This window comes from Procambarus clarkii, chromosome 24 (genome assembly GCF_040958095.1).
Source record: "Procambarus clarkii isolate CNS0578487 chromosome 24, FALCON_Pclarkii_2.0, whole genome shotgun sequence".
NCBI classification, from domain to species: domain Eukaryota; kingdom Metazoa; phylum Arthropoda; class Malacostraca; order Decapoda; family Cambaridae; genus Procambarus; species Procambarus clarkii.
The window spans coordinates 23,365,580-23,385,548 of record NC_091173.1 but is presented as its reverse complement, the minus strand read 5'-3'; the positions used below and the strand labels follow the sequence as shown (position 1 = coordinate 23,385,548).

General features: G+C 50.7%; 1 protein-coding gene across 2 annotated transcripts in view; it reads left to right on the top strand.

Annotated features, from left to right (window-relative positions):
* LOC123761596 (uncharacterized) overlaps positions 1 to 19,136 on the top strand; it is a 136,910-nt gene extending 117,774 nt beyond the window's left edge. Inside the window, exon 9 of one of the 2 annotated variants that reach the window (XM_069330750.1) lies at positions 9,073 to 19,136. In XM_069330750.1, coding sequence (XP_069186851.1) covers positions 9,073 to 9,724 — 652 coding nt within the window. In that variant the 3' untranslated portion in view covers positions 9,725 to 19,136. Of the gene's footprint in view, positions 1 to 9,069 lie in introns of both variants that reach the window. The other variant, XM_045747616.2, reaches the window with a different exon arrangement.
* The last annotated feature ends 833 nt before the right edge of the window (positions 19,137 to 19,969 follow it).

Genomic DNA, 19,969 nt, shown 5'->3' with positions numbered 1-19,969 from the left:
GTGCTCTATATGAGCTGCTCAAGTGTATTTGGGGTGCTCTATATGAGCTGCTGGAGTGTATTTGGGGTGCTCTATATGAGCTGCTGGAGTGTATTTGGGGTGCTCTATATGAGCTGCTCGAGTGTATTTGGGGTGCTCTATATGAGCTGCTCGAGTGTATTTGGGGTGCTCTATATGAGCTGCTCGAGTGTATTTGGGGTGCTCTATATGAGCTGCTCGAGTGTATTTGGGGTGCTCTATATGAGCTGCTGGAGTGTATTTGGGGTGCTCTATATGAGCTGCTGGAGTGTATTTGGGGTGCTCTATATGAGCTGCTCGAGTGTATTTGGGGTGCTCTATATGAGCTGCTCGAGTGTATTTGGGGTGCTCTATATGAGCTGCTCGAGTGTATTTGGGGTGCTCTATATGAGCTGCTCGAGTGTATTTGGGGTGCTCTATATGAGCTGCTCGAGTGTATTTGGGGTGCTCTATATGAGCTGCTCGAGTGTATTTGGGGTGCTCTATATGAGCTGCTCGAGTGTATTTGGGGATGATCCAAAACTAGTAGGGAGTGTTTACAAAGGTTCTCACTGTTAACATTAGCTTCTTATGCTGTGACCCCTTCAGTGATGAGTTTAAGTGCACCGTTTGGGGGAGGGGGAGGTAGAGGGGTGTGCAGGGAGGTGGGAATGGCTACATGTCTCAGGAGGAGGAGGAGAGAGAACTTGCATGTTGCTCCCAAGCCTGACTAGGCTCCTGACCTCAACATTGCAAAGTTTTCTATACAAACATGCATAATTTTCTGGCGAGAGCTCTGTCGGCTCCCTGGAGCTATCCCACGCTGATATGCTAATGTCAGACTTTGGCATCAGTCATGTGTATGGAGTTCTTAGGCCTACCGGGGACCACGGCCAGAACCGGGCCCCCCCTCAGTGAGGCAAGGGGAGCAATGGCCTATAGAAACCCCCGTGTGATTGGAAGCATTCCGTGTCTGCCATCGACTGGATCAGGCAACCAGAAAGGTAAGGGCCCCAAAACAAACCCCTATTATGGTTAAAATTGCTACCAAAAGCCAAACTAGTGGCTAGAACTTCCCAACAAAAAATAAGCAAACTAGTGTGACGTCACACGTCGCCGCGCCACTGTCTGCCCAGCTTCCCCCTCCCCGGGAGGGGGAAGGGGGAGCCCCAGACCCTCCACGCCGGCTACCCACACCTCAGTTCTTGAGGCTGATGCTATAGGCGAAGGTTGTGTGCTCTGGCTCCAGTGGTCTCCGTGGTGTAGTGGTAAGACACTCGCCTGGCGTTCCGCGAGCGCTATGTCATGGGTTCGTATCCTGGCCGGGGAGGATTTACTGGGCGCAATTCCTTAACTGTAGCCTCTGTTTAACGCAACAGTAAAATGTGTACTTGGATGAAAAAACGATTCTTCGCGGCAGGGGATCGTATTCCAGGGACCATAGGATTAAGGACTTGCCCGAAACGCTACGCGTACTAGTGGCTGTACAAGAATGTAACAACTCTTGTATATATCTCAAAAAAAAAAAAAAAAAAAAAAAAAAAAAAAAAAAAAAGTGTTGCTACAGCACTGTGCTTCGTGTGTGGTGTTTGTTTTCTGTGGGTGCGAGAGCCAGGAGTTATCTTTGGTACTTGGGCTGTATGCGCCTAGGGCTGCCTTCTCTAGGTGTCCTGTAAGTACTGGCCTTGGGGCTTGGGGCCACCTTCCACAGGCTCCTCGGGACCTGCCTCTGCTGGTCCGTTCTACCGTTCGGTTTTTCGGCCTCCTGTTGGGCTCTTGGGTGTTCTGTTCTCCCTTGTTACCCACAAGTAAGAGGCAGTTTGCACTAGTTGGGGCGCAGGGTGCTGCGCAGCTTTGTATTCCCGATATAGCGGCCGGCTCTGTTCCTTGGAGTTCGCTGTCCTCTTGCGGGATTTTGTTTTTCTTTTTGTTTTGGCCTTGTGGGGGGTTCTGCCCTATTATTCCACTGGTGTTTGCCCTTCAACGGTTCTCCTTGGTGGCGCCCCTTGCTAGGTCCCCGTGCAGCCCGTCTTCCAAAAATGGGGTGGTAAATGTAAGGAGACAAATAAGTGCAATTATGTACTATTCATAGCAGTTAGGAATTGTACTTATTTTCACTTAGTATTAAATCGTACTGTCAAATATATTGTAAATATTTGAGTTTACCTGAGAAACTGAATAGAAAACCACAGCTTCACCTAAACGTCTTAGTTTTTGAAGATGATAATTTTATTGCTTCTTAATTACAATTAGTACTTAACCTATAGCTATATTGATATTACAGTTTTATAAAACTAATAAAACAAAACTAAAATATATCAATAAATTGTAAAATAGCTCAGGATATTTTAAAATTTTGTATAAAATCTATACAGTATTGTTTAATAAACCAGAAAAAGAAATTCCTGATATTTAAAACTTGTGTATTGTATATTGAAATTGAAAACTTCATCCTAAAATTCTGAGTGTCTTAACAGAAAACGAGGAGAATTAAATCGGGGGAAGGAGTTGGGTAAATGTAACAGCCCCATAAGTGCAATTATTCACTGTTTATGACAGTAAGAAAGTGTACTTATTACACTTAGTATTAAATCGTACTGTCAATTCGGAGGATGGATTGCCCCGTGAGTGTACACGTCCCTGGGGTACAGCTATGGAGGTTTGCTTGGTAGTTTTGGGCGCCGGTTAGCTTCACCCTGCCTGGGACTACCTGAGTGCGAGTCCTCTTAAAGTAAACGCTCAGGACCCTGGGAATCCCCTAGGGGGCGCGTGGGTTCAATGGATGTGACCCCGGAGTCCCCGCTCACTATGTGCGAGTTTGAGGGTTGCTCGGTCCCCTTGTCTCGGGGTGACCCTCATTGTTTTTGCCTCTGCCACGCTGCCTGTTGGGTCTGTGATACTTTTGACCCTGAGTCCTGTGAGTGTTGCTGCTTGCTTGTGACTCAATTTACCTGATCCTCTGATGATTCTATTTGGGTACAGGCGGCACGTGCGTTGCAAGCTAGGTTTCGTCTGTTGCAAAGCGCTTGGTTGGTTGCTCACCCGGATGCCCCGGGGCTGCCCCACTTTGCTTTTCGAGACCCGGACTTGGGGGTGGGGGTCTCCTCAATCCTGGTTAGGTCCGCACCTCCTCATCCTTCCCCTCCTGTTGTTTGTTCTGGCCCCCCCCCCCCCTTTCCCTGCTTCCGGCTCCGAAACATCTAAGGGTTTCGAAGTCGGAGCAGGGGTTACTTGATCTTGAGACTCGGGCAGCTTCGGGGGATGCCCCTTCCGGGGGGGGGGGGTGGCAGAGACATTCAAGTCTTGTCTCCTGGCTGAAGCTTCTAGGTCTGAGCAGTGGGCCCCCTTTCTTCAGGCTTCTACGGCTGCTCCGTCCTTGTCTTGTGGGGTCGGTGCTTGGGGAGAGGACTCGGTCTAGGGCCGTGGTGAAGGACCTCGAGACTGGGGAGGGGCTGACTTGGGGGCCTTGGGCCCCGCTGGACCCCGCATGGATTTTTCTTCCCTCTGAGCGGGGCTTGTTGTTACAAGGTGTGGGATTTTCTTCCCTCCCCCCCCCCCCCCCCCCTCTGTGTACGAGTTGGATTTGGTGTCGGCCCCTCCCTGGGTTCGGTTCCGTGTTCCCCTGGGTGCGTTGGTTCTGTCTTTCCGGAGGTTTTCGGCTTATCGCATCCAACCTGGTGTGGTGCGGGTAGCCCTTACAACGTATCTCCTGTGTGACCCGGATTATGCCTCGAAAATGGATCCTTCCGAGTTCAGGTTTTGGACTTTGTTTCCTTTCTGGCTCCGTTACGAGGTTCTGGAGTCTACCTGGCTAGCGGACTGCACCTTGTTTGTTCTGGGTTCCTGGCATTCCTTCTGTTGTTCCCGCACGCTGGAGTGGCAGGAAGCTTCCACAGTGTTTCAGGTTTTCCTGGGGGGCGATCTTGAGTACCTGAATGAGTACTTGTATGCCCCTGCCCTTCCCCGCAATGTGGGCGTTGTTCAGCTCCATGTGCAGGTTTCCACCCTTTCGGCAGCGCTCGTGGCGGAGGACTTGTGCACCATGGGCCTTTTGGCTTTGGCATTGTATTTTTTTTTCCTCCTGGAGCTGTCATCGGATTGGCTAGTGGAGGATATGAGGACGCTTGGGTCCGTCCCGGGGTCCGGCGCCTTGTCCTCGGCAGCGCATTCGTCGGCTGCTTTGTTGAAACTTTTCGCGCCGATTTTGCGGGATGCGGCTTCCCTGTTTTATGCTTTCTGTCTCGCGTGTCGGCAGGCGGTGCTGGGTTCCTCACATGGAATCTGCTTGGGCTTAGGCTCTTAGGCTGTCGTCGCCTTTTTGTCCTCTTCTGTTTGAGGAGTCGGCCGTGGCGCAGTTTATCCAGGCTGCGTCATCGGCTTGTCGTCCGATATCGGACTTGTTGGTTTTCCGGGGGTCCCGTGGTGGGTCTTCCCGGAAGGGTCGTGCCAGGGCTCGGGGTTTCCCTCGTCGTGGAAGGCCTCTGGTGTTAGGTTCGGGTTCGGCTCCTGTTTCGGACACGCCCTCGTCTGGTCGGCGCGTGTTCGCTCTGTGCGGGGTTCTGGGTCTCGTAAGGGGTGCTGGCCCTTTCGCGGTTTGCCCCATTGACGGGGCGATGGGGGGGAGGCTTCTGCTGTTTGCCCATGCCTGGTCCAACAATTCGTGGGCATTTCGGGTCGTGTCTGTCGGCCTGCGGTGGCGTTGGGTGCCCTCTTCCCCCTTTCGGGGGGTTGGGGCTGGCAGGGCAGGTTTCTTCCCCTACGCTCTGTCAGGTCGTCTTGGAGTGGGTTCGCTTGGGCGTCGTCAAAACGACGTCGTCTCTCAGATGGGTTTCCCATCTGTTTCTGGTCCCGAAACGGAACTGTGCGGACCTGAGGTTCATTCTGGACTTGTCCCGTCTGAACCCCTAGGTTCATTGCCCCTCCTTTTGGATGACTACGCTGTCTCAGGTTCGGCTCCTCTTGGAGCTGGGCGCTAGGATGGTGTCTCTGGATCTCCGGGACGCATATTGGCATGTCCCGATTCATCTGAGGTTCCGAGACTGACTCAGTTTTGTTGTGGTTCATCTAAGTTACCACTTTTGTTGTCTTCCGTTCAGGTTGAACCTGGCACCTCGCGTGTTCATGCACCTTACGCGGGTCGTGGTGGCCCGTTTGCGTCTCTTAGGTTTTCGGATGTTGGCTTACTTCAACGACTGGCAGGTTTGGGCTCCCAGCCGGTCGGCTTGCTTGCTAGCCAGGGATTTAGTTCTTTCCCAGCTCGCCGGGTTCGGGTTCTTGGTGAACTGGAGGAAGTCCCATCTGGTCCCCTCTCAGGTTCGGACTTGGCTGGGTCTCGTTTGGGACTCTCAGACCGCTTTCTTGTCTCTCCCCCCGAAGTATCTCCTGCAGCTGTGGTCCCACCTTCGTCTGTTTCTGGTGGGCCCTCGGGTCACCCGGCAGTTGCTCGAGGGGCTGTGCGGTAGTCTAAACTTCGCGATGGTAGTCTACCAGCTTGATCGGGTTTGGCTTCATCAGGTGTTCTGGTTCCTTTGGGGTCGCCCCTTCTGCCTCTCTCATGATTGCTGGGTTCAACCCCCGGGGGCCTTGCATCAACTGCTGCATCGCCGGCTTCCTCTTCGGGTTTTTTAGGGTTCAGTGCCTTGGCGCCTACCCGAGCCCTCGCTCGATGTGTACACAGATGCGTCGTCTCTCGGCTGGGACTTTGTGACCAGTGCTCACCAGGCCAGTCAGGGGTGTTGGGGTCCATCCTTCCATCCAGCGGAGCAGGAGTTCGCGGCAGTGTGGTTTGCTCTTCGGAGGATTCGGGTCGCCCGCGGATCGACGATTCGGCTCCATTCAGACTGCTCTCCGGTGAATCATTGCCTGAACCGCGGGGGGTTCGATGCGGTCCTTATCACTTTGGGATTGGTCGCTTCGGGTGACTCGTCTGCTGAGTTCTTGGGGTTTGGCTCTCCTGGCAGTTCACGTACAGGGAGTGTCCAGTGTCTTAGCCGACGGCCTGTCTCGCTTCGTTCCCCTCTCCACGGAGTGGACGGTCGACAACGCTTCCTTCCGTTGGCTTTGCCAGACGTTTGGGCGCCCCGAGGTGGACCTCTTCGCGTCAGCGTGGTCAATGCGCCTTCCCGAGTATGAGGTGCCCTTCCCCAATCGCGAGGCCGTCCGGGTCGATGCCTTTTGGCTGGACTGGTCGAGGTGGGGGTTCCTGTACCTCTTTCCCCCGGTTCTGCTGTTGCTCCAGGTCCTGACTCGCTTGGAGACTTACCAGGGGAGAGTTGTCCTTCTGGACCCTTGGTGACCGGCCCAGCCATGGTTTCAGGCGCTGCATGTTCAGTGTCTGAACCCGAGGGTTTTCCCGCAGCTCCACCTCTTTCAGCAGATTGGGCCAGTACGTCACGTGCCTGGATCGATCTTCACCTCGAGTCTTCGCATATGGTTTTTTTGACTCGAGTCTCTCATCATCTCTATGGTGATCAGGTGGCCTCCTTGTTGGTGTCCCACCTGAGGGCTTCTCTCGGCAGCAGTATGAAGTTTCCTGGCGGTCCTTCTGTTTCTTTTTGCGTCTTCGTCGTGTTCGTTCTTTGTCTGTTAGAATGGTCTTGTCCTTTCTCTCTTGGTTGTTTCAGGACCGTCATCTTATGCCTAACACTGTCGCCTCGTATCATGCGGCGCTGGCAGAACCGCTTCAGCTTGCCTTCGGTATCGATGTTACGCCTGCGCCATTTTGCAAGCTGTCTCATGCTTTGTTTCACCTCAGGCCTACTCATGCTCCACCTAAGCCGTCCTGGTTTTTGGACAGAGCAAGCTCGTTTACTTTTCGTCTCCTCATTTCGTTGTGGCCCCTTCGGTCCGGGTTTGCTTCTCCAAGGCTCTTTTCTTGTTGGCATTAGCTTCTGGAGGTCGGGTCGGGGAACTTCATGCTCTCCTCCGGTGCAGGGGTTTCTGCTCTTTTGCTCGTGGAGATCATTTTGTTCATTTGCAGCTGTCTCCTTTTTTTCTGGCGAAGAATGAGACTGCTGCGTTTCCGGATGGGTCCGTGGGTGGTTGATACTTGGTTGGTACGGCCGGGGGTGCATCATGCTTTGTGTCCTGTTGTGGCGCTTCGCCGTTATTTGCGCACCACAGCTTCTGTGTCCGGGGACGCGCTTTGGATTGATCTGGTTTCCCTTTCTTCCCTGTTCGCGGATTCGGGTCTCCCAGGTTGTCTGCAGGGTTATCAAATTCAGCCAGCCTGCAGTCTATCCCTGTGCCCATGATGTCCGTAAGTTCGCGACTCTTGCTGCCATCTTTGGAAATATGTCTTGGTCTGATATTCGGGCGCGGGGTTTTTGGCGGTCGAACAGGGTCCTGGCTGCTCGTTACTTCATGAATGTCCCTGGGCCCCATCGGGCCTGTGTTGCTTTGGGTCGGCGGTTGCAGCCAGTTGTCTCGGCTTCGAGTTGAGGAGTAAGCGACGACCGCCTCCCGGGTAAGTCCCTCTTTTTCCGTCTCTGAGTAGTTAGCTCCGAGGAACCAACGGGGCTTCCCCCAGAAAACCAGCATTGAATGTAATGAAATGCCGTCTCCAGAGGCAACAGGAACCGGTTGCCGCTTAGGTGGCAGGTCGCGAAACACCTTGACGCCCTAACCAGCACAATACCAGTCCCTACCCAGGGCCAAACAAGGGCCCCCAAGCCCCAGCTGGTCCCAAGGGCGAGGCAAATGCCGAGCAGCAAGAACCTCTACGGGAATAGTTCCCGAATGCCCCAAGGAAGATAATCCTGTTACGCAAGGGCAGTACACGAAGGGCACTTAGGGAAGGAAACCCCTAAGCGCATGCAGCCCCGGCACTGATGAGGTACTGGCCACCGCACACCACAACACACGGCAGTGAACCCCACACAAGGCAAACACCGCCTAGGAAACTGAGGCCAGAGAAGCGTCTATCCCGGTTGACATTAGTTTACGAACTGATGCTAGGCAGCCGGCGCTGTAGGTCTGGGGCTCCCCCCTCCCCCTCTCGGGGCGGGGAGGGCTGCGCGGATGATCGGCGTGGCAGTAAAGTATGATGTTTGCTTGTATCCTTGTTTCCTTGGGATTGTAGGGAGTTTCTACCTCTCTGTTCGGTTTTTTGTTTTAGTTTACCATGTGGGGTTTGTTTTGTTATGCCTACCTTTCTGGGTGCCTAACCCCGGTCGATGGCAGATAAGGAAAACCCCAACCACAAGGGGGTTTTCCAGGGCCATTGCTCCCTGAAACCTCTCTGAAGGGGCCAGGTTCTGGCGCTGGTCCCGGGTAGGTCTGAACTCCTTAGCTAATATCCCGATCTAATATAACATACATTAGCCCAATAAGCTCCAGGAAGCCTCCGGGGCTCACCCAGAAAATGGCGTTTCATTAGTGTCAAAGCTGGTTTTTTCGTCTTTTTGACATCCAGCCTCAGAACTGAGGTGTGGGTAACCGGCGTTAAGGGTCTTGGGCTCCCCCTTCCCCCTCCCAGGGAGGGGAGAGCTGCGCAGACAGCGGCGCGGCGACGTGTGACGTCACACTAGTTTGCTTGTTTTGTGTTGGAGAGTTCTATCCACTAGTTTGACTTTTGGTAGCAATTTTAATCAGAATAGGGGTTTGTTTTGGGGCGCTTACCTTTCTGGGTGCCTGATCTGGTCGATGGCAGACATGGAATGCTTCCAACTACACGGGGGTTTCAATAGGCCATTGCTCCCCTTGCCTCTCTGAGGGGACCCGGTTCTGGCCGTGGTCCCTGGTTGGCCTAAGAACTCCATACACATGACTCATGCCAGTCTGACATTAGCATATGAGCCTAGTATAGCTCCGGGGAGCCTCTGGGACTCACCAAGAAAATGCCGTTTCATTACATTCAACGCTGGTATTTTGCTGCTTTACCCTGTTCCCTGGAGGCTTTTATTATTTTGGTTAATAATGCCAAGGCACTTTAACAATACTCTTCTGACCATTCTGTAGTCCACTGCAACATTTGTTCCATGTTGCATAATCGTGTTTTGATTTGCTTCTCATATTTGTTTTGTGCAAACTTTAGTTAAATTTGTCTGGTAACTTTAAATTAATTTGTTTCAGAAGATTAACCAAGCGACAGAGGTACTTTGACATAATGCTGATTGTGCTGGGTTCTTTCGGATCTGTCGTTGGTCTGTGGGATGCCCTCAACCGCATGCATGAAGGACACGAATCATTGCTTGATGTCAATGAATTCTCATCAGTAAAAAATGCAACCTTGAATAATATTCATGCAGCAGTCTCTGTTGCTCCAGTTGATTATATGAAGACTTTATCTACTTCAGTGTTGTCAAGTATTTCCACAGCAGAGGGCAAATTTAATGAGACTAATAAAAGTGAAGGACTGACTAGGAAAAGTATTCAAACTAAAACTCAGTCACATAATAATACAGCAATTGTAGCAACAGATAAAGCAAAACTGTTAGAGACAAATGCCACATCAACTAGAGCAGCAGGTGTAAAAGTTTGGGTTAAGAGTAATACTGCTCCAACCAGTGCTTCATCCCAGCCATCTGATGTAGTCAATACATTAACTGCATCATTGATTGCTCCAAAAGAGGCAAGTAGTGTACCAGTTTCTGACTCGCAGATAAGTACTGGTGAAGATCATCAGGCAAAAACGGCGTCTGTACTGAAAACTTCAGGTGCTGTCCTTCCTACTAGTGAGGTTGCTCTAGAACCCTCACATTTCATTCCAAATGACAGTAATACTTGAACAGTGCTTATGTATACAATGTTAATATGTTAATATTGTACATATGTTGTAAGATATCCATGCTATTATGTTTGTAATATGTGAAATATTTTTCTGGTTCGTTAAAACTTGCATACTTGAGTACACAATTGTTGTGGTAAAATTCTCAATTAGGTGTCAGGTTGAAGAAAATGTTGTGCAATACTAATATTGTGATATAAAGAAATCAACACTTTAACTTTCCATAAAATTTAATTTATTGTACAATATTATTTAATTTAGATTTTTTAAGATTATCCCACTTTTTCTGGGGGGAGCCTCTTCATCTCCCAGGAGCTATCCGGGCTGATATGAATGTATTTGACCGTGACATCAGTCAAAGCGAATGGAGTTCTTAGGCCTACCGGGGACGATGAGCCATAACCTGGGTCTCCCGGAGAGGCACGAGGACCAATGGCCTATAGAAATCGCCCGTGTAGTTGGAAATCATTCTGTCTGCCATCTACCAGGTCAGGCACCCAGAAAGGTAGGTGCCTCAAAACCAACCCTATCTGGTTACAAATTTGCTACTAAAAGCCGAACTGTTAGACAAGACTGCCCAAATTAAAATGAGCATACAAGCATGACGTCACAACAATCACCACGCTGTTGTCTGTGCAGCTCCCTCCTCCCCAGGAGGGGGGAATGGGGAGCTCCAGACTTCCCGGACCGGCTATCCACCCCTAGTTCTGAGGCTTATGCGAGACCTGGCAGTCGTGCGACTCTGGTTCCAGACTTTGTCCAATGTTGTGTCTTGTGGTGTAGTCCAGTCCTGTGGTGGTGTGTGAGCCAGGAGTAATTTCACAAATACTCATGCTGCAAGAACCTAGGGTTACCTTCCCTAGGTGCCCTGTAAGTACTGCCCTTGTGGCTTGGAGTTACCTTCCACAAGTCGCTTGGGACCTACCTCTGCCATGGTCTTTTGCTGCTCGGAGATTGCCCACCCTTGATGTCAGCTGGGGTGTTTCTTGCACCACTGTTTGCCTCTGGGAAGGAAGTAGCTTCATCACTGGTAGGGGCACAAAAATACTGTGCAGCTAGTTTTCACATAATACAGCAGCCGACTCTGTTCAGCCTGTGACGTTGTACTTGTGAGAGGTTTTTCTTTTATTTTTGTTTTCTGCCTGGTGGAGGGTGTGCCCCTTGGTGTTGTTGACCCTTTTACATGTATTCTTGGTGGTCCTTTGCTAGGTCCCCGTGTGTGTGCTCATTACAGGGGTTCAGCAATTTGTAGTTCGCTTGGTAGTTTGGGGCGCTGGTTAGCAGTACCTTGCCTGGGCTTCCCTTAGCAGTGTGTCAAAGGGCCCTGGAAATCCCTACTGGAGCACAGTGGTCCAATGGATGCGTCCCCTGGGTTCCAGCTTGCTTTTTTTTATATTTTTTTTAGATATATACTAGAGTTGTTACATTCTTGTACAGCCACTAGTACGCGTAGCGTTTCGGGCAGGTCCCTGGAATACGATCCCCTGCCGCGAAGAATCGTTTTTTCATCCAAGTACACATTTTACTGTTGCGTTAAACAGAGGCTACAGTTAAGGAATTGCGCCCAGTAAATCCTCCCCGGCCAGGATACGAACCCATGACATAGCGCTCACGGAACGCCAGGCGAGTGTCTTACCACTACACCACGGAGACTTTGTATGAGTTTGAGGGTTGCTCTGTCCCCTTGTCTCAGGGGGTGATAATCACCTGTTATGCCTCAGTCATGCTGCCTGTTGGACCAGTCACACCTTCAACTCGGAGTCCTGCAAGTGGTGTTTCTTGCTGGTTCTCCAGTTCACGCAATCCACTGATCTTAATAATCAGGTGCAGGTAGCTTCAGCGTTGCATGTGCATTTTAGGTTGCTGCAGCGCGCTTGGTTGGTTGTTCGCCCGGATGCCCCGAGGCAGTCCAGTTTTGGTTATTGGGACCCGAACTTGGGGTCGTTAGTCGCCTCGACTTTGGTTTTGTCCGCGCCCCTTTGTCGTTCCCCTGCTGTTGTTCGTCCTATTCCTCCTTTCCCCTTTTCCTGCAAACAGCTCCTAAGTGGTTGAGGGTTTCGGAGTTGAGGCAGGGTTTAGTTGATGGTGAGACTCGGGCAGTTCCGAGGGATGACCCATCCAGTGTGGCGTCAGAGACATTCGAGCCCGCTCCTCCAGTCAGTGCACCTGGGTCTGACCAGTGGGCCCCCCCTTCTTTCCTGCTTTTTTGGTGGACCTTGCCTTTACTTTTGAGGCAGAGGGTTTGGAGGACAGCTCCACCCCGGGTCCAGGTGTGGAGGTTCCCGGGGTGAGGGAGGATCTGACTTGAGGGGGCTTGTTGTTACAGGGGGTGGCGTTTTCTTATCCTCCCTCCCTGTACGAGTTTAATATAGTGTCAACACCTCCCAGGGTTTGGTTCTGAGATATCCTGGATACTTTAGTTCCTTCCAGAGGTTTTCGGCCACCCGCATCCCACCTCATGAGGTGTGGGAGGCCATTGTGGCTTACCTCCTGTGTGACCTGGATTATGCCTCAATAATGGATCCTGCTTCTTTTTGAGTTTGGTTCTTCCTTTCCTTATTGGATGCATTACAAGGTTCTGGAGTCATCCTGGTTGGCAGACTGTCCTTTCTTTTCGTTAGGGGCATGGCATACGTTCTGTTGGTCCCGCACGCTTGAGTAGCGAGAGGCTCTTACCGTTGGTTAGGTTTACTTGGAGGGCAAGTTTGAACGCCTCAGTGCGTGTTTGTTCGCCCCTGCCATTCCACGGGATGTTGGCCAGGTGCAGCTTCACGTGCAGGTTCCCTCCCTTTCAGTGACCCTGGTTGCTGAGAACTTGGTGCCCATGGCCATTTGGCTTCAGTCCTCCGTTCCTTTTCCCTTCTCGAGCTATCTTCGGACTGGCTTGAGGAGGTTGTGGAGGCACTGGGTGCCGATCCTGGTTCTGGTGTGGTCTCAGTGGTGAAGGCGTCGGTTGCTTTGTTAAAGCTGTTTGCGATGATCCTGCAGGAGGCACTGTCTGTTCTTTGCTTCTCGCCTCGTGTGCCATCAGGCAGTTTTTTAAATCCGCCTAGGCCCTGGCGCTTAGGTTTTCTTTTCCTTTTTGTCCCTTGTTGTTTGCAGAGTCTGAGGTGGTGCAATATCCGCAAGCAGCAGCTTCTAGTTGTCGTCTCATGTAGGAATTGTTGGTTCTCCAGGAAGGGGGAGGGAAGCATGGGGGGTTCTTCCTAGAAGGGTCGTGTCAGGCCTCTGGGTTCCCCTCATCGTGGTAGACTGTGGTGCCAGTTTCTGTGCTGGTGCAGCCTTTGCAGCCAGCGATGTCTGGTTGGTGCAATAATTGCTCATTTCGTCTGTCGTAAGGGGCGTGAGCCGTTTTGTGGTTTGCCCTTTGATGGGACAATGGGGGGGGGGGGAGGCTCGTGCTGTTTGCCCATGCCTGGTCCCATGATTTGTGGGCATTTCAGGTCGTTTCTTGTGACCTGCGGTGCCTTTTGGTGGCTTCTTTTCCTTCAGGAGGTTCAGAGATAGCAGGGCAGGCCTCCTCTCCTGCGTGTTGTCAGTTCATCTTGGAGTGGGTTCGCTCGGGTGTGGTCAAACATACTTGTCTCTCAGGTAGGTTTCTCGCCTGTTTCCAGTTCTGAAATGGGACTGCGCGGATCTGCGGTTCATTCTGGACTAGTCCCATCTGAACCCCTGGGTCTATTGCCCCTCCTTTTGGATGACTACTCTGTTCCAGGTCCGTCTTCTTTTAGAGCCAGATGCTTGGGTGGTATCCCTGGACCTGCAGGATGCAGATTGGTACGTCTCGATTCATCTGGTGTTCAAGGACTGACTCGGTTTTGTTGTGGGGCATCAGGCTTGCCGCATTCATTGCCTTCCATTTGGCTTGAATCTGGTGCCTCGCGTGTTCACACGCTTTACCCAGGTCATGGTGGCCTGTCTGCGTCTATTAGGGGTTTGGGTTCTGGCCTACCTTGACGACTGGCTGGTGTGGGATCCCACCCAGTCTGCATGTCTGCTCACAAGGGATTTGGTTCTTTCCCAGCTCACCGGGTTCAGATTCTTGGTGAACTGGAGGAAGTCCCATCTGGTTCCCTCTCAGGTTCGGACTTGACTGGGTCTTGTGTGGGACTCTCGGACCGCTTCCTTGTCTCTCCCTCTGGAGGCTCTGCTGCGGCTGCAGTTCCGCCTTCAGCTGTTTATGGAGGGCTCTCAGGTCCCGAGGTGGTTGCTTGAGGGTTTGTGTGGGATTCTGAAATTTGCTGTGTTGGTCTACACGCTGGGCCGGATTTGGCTTCATTGGCTGTTCTGGTTTCTTTGGGGAGGTCCCTTCTGCCTCTCTCGCAATCGCTGGGTTTGGCCTCCGGGTGCCTTACGGCGGCTGCTGCGTCGCCGGCTTCTTTTTCGGGGTTCAGTGCCTTAGCACCTACCTGAGCCCTTGCTCGATGTGTTCACGGATGCGTTGTCTCTTGGCTGGGGCTATGTGACCAGAGCTTACCAGGCCAGCCAGGGTTGGTGGGGCCCATCTTGCCATCAGGCTCACAGCACTGTGCGGGAGTTCGCAGCCGTGTGGATGTTGCTTCAGTGGGTGCGGGTCATTTGGGGTTCAATGATCCGGCTTCATTCGAACTGCTTCCCAGTGGTTCATTGCCTTAACAATGGGGGGGTTCGATGCGGTCCTTTGCTCTTTGGGGATAGTCGCTTCAGGTGACTCGTCTGCCGAGTTCTCAGGGTTAGGCTTTCCTGGCCATTCACGTTCATATGTCTGGCAGTTGGCTCTGCTGGATGTACGGGCTCCTGGTGGTGGACCTCTTTGCGTTGGCATGGTCAGGGCGTGTTCCGAGTTATGTGGCACCCTTCCCCGACTGCGAGGCCATTGGGGTCGATGCCTTCAGGCAGAACTGGTTGAGGTGGGGTTACCTGTACCCCTTCCCCACAGTTTCATCGTTGCTTCAGGTCCTGGCTCGCTTGGAGAATTGCGAAGGGAGAGTAGTCCTGTTGGCCCCTTGTTGGCCAGCCCAACCTTGGTTTCAGGCACTGCTTACTCAGTGTCCGAACTCGGGGGTCTTCCCGCAGCTCCGCCTCTTTCAGCAAATCAAGCCAGTCCATTACGTAGCTGGTTCAGTCTTCTCAAGTCTTTGCATCTGGTCTTTCTGATGCGGGTCTATTACTATTTGTATGGTGAGCAGGTGACTTTGTTGATGGTGTCCCACCTTCGTGCTTCGTCTTGGCAGCAGTATGAAGTTTCCTAGCGGTCCTTTGTTATGTCTTGGCCCTCGGTAGGTTTTCTTCAGTTTCGGATCAGGTTGTCTTGTCCTTCCTTTCTTGGTTGTTTCAGGACCGTCATCTTATGCCGAATACTGTTTCCTCGTATCGTGCAGTACTGGCGGAGCCACTTCTGCTTGTATTCGAAGTGGATGTTACTTCTGCTCCTTTCCACAAGCTGCCTGGACTTTGTTCCACCTCCAGCCTGCTCATGCATCGCCTGAGCTTTCCTGGTCGTTGGACCAGGTGCTCTCTCTTTTCTCCTCCTCGGTTTGTGGTGGCCCCTTCAGTTCACGGTTGTTTTCTGGGGGGAGCCCTTTCGGCTCCCTGGAGCTAACCAGGCTGATATGCTAATGTCAGACTTTGGCATCAGTCAAGGTGCATGGAGTTTTCTGGGCCTAGCGGGGACCATGAGCCAAAACCTGGTCCCTCAAAGAGGCATGGGGAGCAATGGCCTATAGAAACCTCAATGTGGTTAGAAGCATTCTATGTCTGCGATCGACCGGGTCAGGCACCCAGAAAGGTAAACATCCCAAAACAAACCCTTATTCTGGTGAAATTATTGCTACCAAATGCCGAACAAGTGAATAGAACTCCCCTAAAAGAAACGAGCAAACGGTCATGACATCACACGTCGCTGCACCGCTGTCTGCGCAGCTTCCCCCTCCCCGGGAGGGGGAAGGGGAAGCCCCAGACCCCTGTGACGGCTATCCACCCTTCAGTTCTTAGGAGGATGCTAGAGGCGGAGGTCGTGTGATTGGCTCCAGTGATTCCAGCACTGTGCTTTGAGTGTGGTGGCTGGGTCTTGTGTGGGACTCTGACCGTTTCCTCATCTCTTCCTCCGGAGTCTCTCCTACAACTGCAGTCCCACTTGCACCTATTTTGGCGGGGCTCCCGGGTCACCCGGGGTTGCTCGAGGGTTTGTGCGGGTGCCTGAACTTCGCCACAATGGTCTACCCGTCGGGACGAGTTTGGCTTTGTCGGCTGTTGTGGTTCCTTCGGGGACGTCTCTTCCGCCTCTCACGATTGCTGGGTTCGACCCCTGGGTGCTTCGTGTCAGCTGCTGCGTCGCCGGCTTCCTTTTTGGGTTTATCGGGGTTCAGTGCCTAGGTGCCTGCTTGAGCCCTTGCTCGATGTGTTCACAGACGCGTTGTCTCTCGGCTTAGGCTTTGTGAACAGTGCTCACCAGGCCGGCCAGGGGCGGTAGTGTTTGTCCTTCCGTCGAGCTCACAGCACAGTGCGGGAGTTCGCGGTGGTGTGGTTTGCGCTTCAGAGGGTTCGGGTCGCCTGCAGATCGACAATCCGGCTCCATTCGGACTGCTCCCCAGTAGTTTATTGCCTGAACCCAGGGGGTTCAATGCAGTCCTTGGCTCTTTGGCGCTGGTCGCTTTGGGTGACTCGTCTGCTGAGTTCTCGGGGTTTGGCTCTCCTGGAGGTTCATGTGCGGGGAGTGTCCAATGTCTTGGCCGACGGCCTGTCTCGTTTCGTTCCCCCTGTCCAGGGAATAGACGGTCGACGCCGACTCCTTCCGTTGGGTCTGCCAGACGTTCGGGCGCCCTGAGGTGGATCTCTTCGCAGCTCCCCCCCCCCTTCCCCCTCACGGGAAGGGGGGGAGCTGCGCAGACAGTGGCGCGGCGACGTGTGATGTCATGATCATTTGCTCGTTGCTTTTAGGGGAGTTCTATTCACTTGTTCGGCTTTTGTAGCAATAATTTCAGAATAGGGGTTTGTTTTGGGATGCTTAGCTTTCTGGGTGCCTGACCCAGTTAATGGCAGACATAGAATGCTTCCAACCACACGGGGGTTTCTATAGGCCATTGCTCCCCTTGCCTCTCTGAGCAGGCCAGGTTCTGGCTCGTGGTCCCCAGTAGGCCCACAGAACTCCATACACACATGACTGATGCCAAAGTCTGACATTAGCATATCAGCCTGGTAAGCTCCGGGGAGCCTCCGGGGTCTCACCCAGAAAATGGCATTTCATTACATTCAACGCTGGTTTTTTGAAGGTTCTTTTTTTTTTTCTTTTTGGCATTGGCATCTGGGGGTGGAACTGAGGAGCATCATGCTCGCCTCCAGCACAGAGGTTTCTGCTCTTTTGGTCCTGGTGGTAGATTTGTTTGCAGCCGTCTCCTTTTCTGGTAAAGAATGAGACGGCTGCTTTCCGGAGGGGTCCTTAGGGTGTACATGCTTGGTTGGTTTGGCCGGGGGTGTATCATGTGTTGTGTCCGTTGCGGCTCTTCGCCGTTACCTGTGCGCCACGGCCTCTATGGTCGGAGATACGCATTGAGTTGACTCGGTTTTCCTTCTTCCCTCTTCCAGGGTTCGTGTCTCCCAGCGCGTCCTCAGGGTTATTCAGTCCAGCCAGCTTGCGGTCTATCCTCGTTCACATGACGTTCATAAGTTTGCTGCATTGGGTGCTGTCTTTGCTTATATGTCTTAGGCTGACATTCAGGCACGGGGTTTTTGGAGGTTGAACAGGGTCTTGGCCGCTCGCTACCTACTTAATATTCCTGGCTCTGGTCGGGCATGTCTTGCATTGGGTTGGCGGTTGTAGCCAGTTGTCTCGACTTCGAGTTGAGGAGCGAGTGGCGACCACCTCCTGGGTAAGTCCCTCTTGTTTTTATCTTTGATTAAGTAGCTCCAGGGAGCCGAAGGGGCTCCCCACAGAAAACCAGCATTGAAAGTAATGAAACTGCATTTTCTGGGTGAGACACCGGGGGCTCCCTGGCAACCCTCCCTCCCTCCATTTTTTCACGTGTTTTTGACACCCAGCCTCAGAATTTTATTGTGGACCACCGGTGCGGGGGTACGGGGCTCCCCCTTCCCACTCCCGTGACAGGGAAAGCTGTGCAGACATGACGCGGCTCATGTGACGTCATGCTTGTTTGCTCGTTTTCATTTGGGGAGTTCTGTCCACTCATTTGTCTATTTTAATCGTTTTAACAAGAATAGGGGTTTGTTTTGAGGCGCTTACAGGGACAGGGCACTTACAAAGGGACAGGCACCCTTTCTGGGTGCCTGTCCCAGTCGATGGCAGATATAGAATGCTCCAAATCCCATGTGCATTTCTATAGGCCATTGCTCCTCGTGCCTCTCTGAAGGGGGCCAGGTTCTAGTTTGTGGTACCCGGTAGGCCTAGCACTTCATTCACACTGACTGATGCCAAAGTCTAATGATATCCATATCAGCCTGGATAGCTCCGGGGAGACTGCGGGTCTCGCCCAGAAAACGGCGTTTCATTACATTTAATGTTTGTTTGTTTGAGAAAAATTTAATTTAGAGATTGTTTTTAGGTGTTAGGTAATTATTTTTAATCTGTTTTTGCATTTGAAATGCAAGTTTTATGCTGAGTAGCACTTGGAAAATAAACTTTTATAGATTAGAATTCTTAATAATGATAATTTTAGATTGAGTAATAAGATTGCAATGAAATTGCAAATACTAAATAGGCATCTATGTTATAAAGTATCTTTATATGGAAAATTGAGTTTGTATTTGTGCATTATTTGCTGTGCAAGAGAAGTTGCTGTATGCATCCTTAATTCCATAACAGGAAAAGTTTAAAGTGATTATATATAGATTTTAATATTGAAATAATTATGTATTTATCATTTATGTTAACAAGGTGTGTGTCTTTATAAGATGTGCATGTGTATTTTATAGTGGTAAATACTGTAAATAACTTACAGCTGAATCCATAGTACAGGCGTTACTGTTGACTGTTCATGGATATTTATCTTAATGCACTTTGTTGGTAGCAAGAATTATTTATACCACATAGTTTATTTTTGTAGAGTTGAATGCAAAAGTGAAGAGTAAAGGGTTAAGGAAGAGAATCAGGATGAGTACTGAGAAAGTAACCAAGGTAGGACTGTGGTTATTGAGAGTTGGGGAAAGTAGCATCTATCAGGCAGCTAGTGAAATGGTGGAATGACTTTATTAAAGTTAGAGCAAGCAGTTTTGGTAAGGAAATGGCAATTATAAACTCTGATGCATGCGCCTTACTGTTTCCAGAAATAATTTTGTATGTCTTATTTTTGTATCAAAATGAGTTAGTAGATTTATAAATTACTGCACTTTTTTGTTTACATGTACAGTGTATCTTCAATTATAATTGTTGTTAGTTGTATCTTGATAAATTTATTGGGATAAATTATACTTAAAACTACATGCAACTATCACAAAAACTGTCACCTTGCTAGAGTGCACAAAAGAAGAAAAATATTTGCTCTTATACAATATATATACTGTATGTGTGTGTGTGTGTGTGTGTGTGTGTGTGTGTGTGTGTGTGTGTGTGTGTGTAATTACCTAAGTGTAGTTACAGGATGAGAGCTACGCTCGTGGTGTCCCGTCTTCCCAGCACTCTTTGTCATATAACGCTTTGAAACTACTGACGGTCTTGGCCTCCACCACCTTCTCACTTAACTTGTTCCAACCGTCTACCACTCTATTTGCGAAGGTGAATTTTCTTATATTTCTTCGGCATCTGTGTTTAGCTAGTTTAAATCTATGACCTCTTGTTCTTGAAATTCCAGGTCTCAGGAAGTCTTCCCTGTCGATTTTATCAATTCCTGTAACTATTTTGTATGTAGTGATCATATCACCTCTTTTTCTTCTGTCTTCTAGTTTTGGCATATTTAATGCTTCTAACCTCTCCTCGTAGCTCTTGCCCTTCAGTTCTGGGAGCCACTTAGTAGCATGTCTTTGCACCTTTTCCAGTTTGTTGATGTGCTTCTTAAGATATGGGCACCACACAACAGCTGCATATTCTAGCTTTGGCCTAACAAAAGTCATGAACAATTTCTTTAGTATATCGCCATCCATGTATTTAAATGCAATTCTGAAGTTAGAAAGCATAGCATAGGCTCCTTGCACAATATTCTTTATGTGGTCCTCAGGTGATAGTTTTCTATCTAGAACCACTCCTAGATCTCTTTCTTTATCAGAATTCTTTAAAGATTTCTCACATAATATATAGGTTGTGTGGGGTCTATGTTC